General features: G+C 31.9%; 1 protein-coding gene across 1 annotated transcript; it reads left to right on the forward strand.

Annotated features, from left to right (window-relative positions):
* The first annotated feature begins 276 nt into the window (after positions 1-276).
* Positions 277-4,448, forward strand: LOC110036040 (profilin-3). The gene is made up of 3 exons (XM_020740386.1): positions 277-520; positions 1,539-1,676; positions 4,145-4,448. Exons 1-3 carry the CDS (start codon positions 398-400, stop codon positions 4,277-4,279), a joined length of 396 nt encoding a protein of 131 aa, XP_020596045.1. The 5' UTR covers positions 277-397; the 3' UTR covers positions 4,280-4,448.

Here is a 4,448-nt window from a genome sequence, read left to right on the forward strand (position 1 = left end):
CAAGTAAATAGCCCCGAACAAAATTTAGCATTTTAGTAAAATATCAACACCTTATAAAGTTGGTTAGATCCTTTCATTTTAAATCAAGGCTCACTATCTCATTCTAAAGCGAATGCTTTTTTGCGACTACATTTCTAAATAATGGAACACCTTCACCCTGATTTAAAGTTATAGTGCAATGGCATTTACCGTAATTAAAAGCCTAGTGTGAGGACATTTTTCTCCTTTATTGAAGGCGGAAATGAAGTCTTATCATTGAAAATGATTCAATGGGCAGTTGAGGGTCTCTCTCCCCTGTCCTTCAAAACCATATTTAAGGCCACAACAGCCGAGGCGAGGGAGGGAGGAAGAGAAGCTAAGGAGCATTGGAGAAGGCGAAGAGGATCAGAGAGGGAGAATGTCGTGGCAAACCTACGTCGACGAGCACTTGATTTGCGACATTGAGGGCCAGCGGCTAACGGCGGCGGCAATCATGGGCCACGATGGCAGCGTTTGGGCACAGAGTGCTTTGTTTCCTCAGGTAACAATCGAACCTCCTCCCCATCCGGTTCTAGTTTTCCAAATTGATCTTGTAGTGGTGGATCGGGTATGCGATCTTCGATTTTCATTTGGATGAATGAGATGATCTTTGCGGGTTATTCGATCCTCGCAAACTGAGTTGTTCGAGTCTCGTTCATTGGGTGATGCGATTTTAATATGGTTGTTGATAAATTCGCTAGATGCTTCTTGGGAGAGTACGATGAGTTATTGTGGTATTGTGGCGGCGGCATTGGTGTTCCTGTTTTGATTTCTGGTTGTTTGATGCACGGATGGAAATGTTGTAAAAATAGAAGATTGAATTTTATTGTCATGTTTTTTGAATGAAATTGATCGTTTAGATGTATGGATTAAATGATACATGCTAGCTGAATATATGCCCCTTGGATGTAAATTGAATCAATTGATGTGTTGCTCTTGTTGTTTCTTGCTTTAATATTGTATGAATCGATTATTTTTAACTGTATTTGTTACAAAGAGTAAATTCTTAGCTCTTTTTTCCATTCAGATAGTTTACTATATTTTTATAGGATAATTAGTTTGGGATTGGAGAACAATGCAATAATCCACAATATAGCATACAAGATATCAATTGCATGTGTACATGGTGTGTGTGTGTGTGTGTGTGTGGGTTGTGTGTGTGTGTGTGTGTGTGTGTGAGAGAGAGAGAGAGAGGGGAAAATAATAATAATCATTAATCATTCCCTAAACTCAACTACACCACTACTAACAACTAAAAGAGAAGCCCAAAATGTCATGAAATGGTGTTTGTTATCTAAAATTCATCAACTTAGAGCCTGAAAATTGCAAGTAATTGTAATTTAGAAAAAAACATTGGTGGTATGTGTAATACTGATTATCCACATGAAAGTAAATGTAACCAACTCCAATATTTATTCAGACTCTTCCTTTGGTGTGTTTCACTATTTTCTTCTAACAATGTATGCTATCTAAAATGCAAACATTGTTCATTTAACTTAATGACTATTGCGTAAATGTAGTTCAAGCCAAGCGAAATCTCTGCTATAATGAATGACTTCAACGAACCAGGATCCCTTGCACCCACTGGCTTGCATCTCGGGGGTACAAAATACATGGTGATCCAGGGGGAGCCTGGAGCTGTAATTCGCGGAAAGAAGGTGAGCATTTGTCTATTATTTTACTTGGAAGTTACACTTTAACGGGGTATTCTGTTTTACATCTTCATTCAATCCACGACTTTTTTTTTTCTATTATGGGAGATTTACATGCCTATCACACAATTGTATTTATATATCTCACACCTGAAATTTCATCTTTATATACATGGCATATTGGTGTTTTAAACTTATGGATAGGGTTGTAATCGTGCCGCGTTGAGTCAAGTACTTGGTCGATTCATAAGTTGTCCATATTCATTCAAGCTTGAGATGAGCTTTAACATATTTGTTTTTACTTGGCTTGCTTAAAATATTTTATGTTCATACTTGATTTGTATTTAGCTTGTTTATATTAATTAAAAAATTAAAAATTCATAAAAGTACTTAATTTTTCTTATAGAATTAAAAATTTTATTTCTACACGTTTTCTCATATAAAACTTGACAAGTATACATTTAAATGAGTATTTAATTTTTTATATAAAGTTATTAACAAATGATTTTACGAATCTAAATAAATAAATAATTGAATAAATTTCAAATTAGCATCTAACTAGTTTAGACGAAGTAAGTAAAATAATATATAAGTTATAAATAATTTTTTTTGTAGTCAAATAACATAAATAAGTACTGACAAACTAGTTCATTAAAAAAAGTATATTGAATTTATGCGCCTATTGATATTAAATTATAATATAATACTATTAAATATATTATTAAATAGTTTATAATTAATCAATTTTCATTTAAATAGTATATCATTTTAATGTTTAACATTAAACAAATTATTTTCTGAACAATAAATGAGTTTATTTATGAACATTAATACATTACCAAACGAATTGAACTATGTTCAATTTTGGTTTATTTAAACTCCGGTTTTTTTTAAAATATTCAAACTTATTTTCTTACTAATTTAAACAAACATGATCAAGAATCGAGCCGAGTTCGAGTTATTCATCAAGTGCATTGGTTCATTTACAGCCCTGCTTCTGAAAGAATTTTCCACTTTTAAAAAGTGATAATGGTGTTATTTTTGATGTGATGTTAAAGATTTAAGTATTGTGTGTAAATATGAAAGTTTTGGCGTGAGATATGTGAATATATTAGAATTGTGTGATATGTATGTGAATTCTAGCTTCCTACATGAAAATTGTTTTTATTGGAAGTATGGAGCCAAAATTTCACATGGTAAATTCCTCACAAGGTTTGATGGTTGAATCCCTTCTTTAAATATAATTTTTTGACAAATCTCTTGTTTTGTGGGTCATGAGAATATTTTCAAAATCTTGTATTATTGTAAATATTTTGAAAGGATTGTTAGTTAACTTTGTGAGATTCTGTGACATCTTAATCAACTTCAAGATATCTTTGTCATATCTTGTGTGATTCCATAATAAAATTAAGGGGCATTGACGTACATAACACACAATTCTTATGGATATATGTATCTCACACTAAAACTTTCATTTATAGACACAGAGCACTCCATTCTTTCGTATCACATAAAAAATAGCACGAATTACCACTTTTTAATAGTCAAATCCATGTTTTCATGCATAGGTAAAATGTTGTGCTTGTGAATATGAAAGTTTAGGCATGAGATATGTAAATCCATAAGAATTGCATGCTGTGTATGTTAATCTTCACAAATTTAATGTCCCAATTTTCAGAAGGAAGGATTTGGCATCCAAAAAACTTTCAACTAAGAAAGAAATGAGGAGCTCTTTTTTTTTTTTTTTTTTGTGCGTCTTTGGAGGAAAGCGCTCCTCCTCTTTCCTCATGTTTGTAGCAAGTGGTTGCATTCCATTCTCTTCTGTGTTCTTCTCCTTTTTTTTTTATCTTTAAATCCTGATTCTCATCTTAAACCGATCTGTTGCTTTCTTAAGTCTTAATTATATAAAGGATGAGTTTCTATCCCTCTAAAAAATAAAGGGTTATTTACATAAATACATCACGATTCTTATATATTTACATATCTAACACCTTAACTTTACTTTTACATTAATACACCCACATCAAAAATATCACTATTTTAACTATTAAAAAGTCAAATACACATTTTTAGGCAATAGTTAAGTTGGCATAAATGTAAAAAATGAAGTTTAGGTGTTAGATATGTAAATACAGGAATTTAAGTGGCATGCATGTAAATCATCAAAAAAGACAATAAAAGTTGCGTGATTTTGCATGTGAGCTTGTTTAATGACCTTCTATAACTTGTGTTACTTATTATTTCATGGGAAATTATTCAACATTTTTATTTAAATATCTCATTTGGATCTCTCATGTCACATAAAAAACTACCGCTATTTTAACTTTTACAAAAGTGAAATAGCACATTTCCATGCACAAGTAAGGTGACATATATGTAAAAATTAGAAGTTTTAGTTGTTAGATATGTAAATACATAGGAATTGAGTGATATGTATGTAAATCTTTCTTTGTATTTTTCACCCCCAATTGCAGGGATCAGGAGGCATCACTATTAAGAAGACCAACCAGGCCCTGATAATTGGCATCTATAATGAGCCCATGACCCCTGGACAGTGTAACATGGTCGTCGAAAGGCTGGGTGACTATCTCCTTGATCAGGGCCTCTAACTCTATTTTTCAAAAATAAAAAAATATAAAAATAAAATAAGAAATATTTCTGCAACATTCTTATAAGAGTTTATACTTGATATGTCATATAGATGGCAGATGGATCTCCATATGTTGTGTGTTGGGATTTGGTTTTCTGCCCATTTTATTTATTTATTTTTTAAGCAAA

Source organism: Phalaenopsis equestris, unplaced genomic scaffold, assembly GCF_001263595.1.
Source record: "Phalaenopsis equestris unplaced genomic scaffold, ASM126359v1 Scaffold201844, whole genome shotgun sequence".
NCBI lineage: Eukaryota > Viridiplantae > Streptophyta > Magnoliopsida > Asparagales > Orchidaceae > Phalaenopsis > Phalaenopsis equestris.

Bases quoted from the DNA above. Each gene is read 5' to 3' on its own strand.
- LOC110036040 (XM_020740386.1), top strand. From the start codon at position 398: ATGTCGTGGCAAACCTACGTCGACGAGCACTTGATTTGCGACATTGAG. The intron at 521-1,538 runs GTAACAATCGAA...GCGTAAATGTAG, and splicing joins AGAGTGCTTTGTTTCCTCAG to TTCAAGCCAAGCGAAATCTC. The intron at 1,677-4,144 runs GTGAGCATTTGT...CCCCAATTGCAG, and splicing joins CTGTAATTCGCGGAAAGAAG to GGATCAGGAGGCATCACTAT.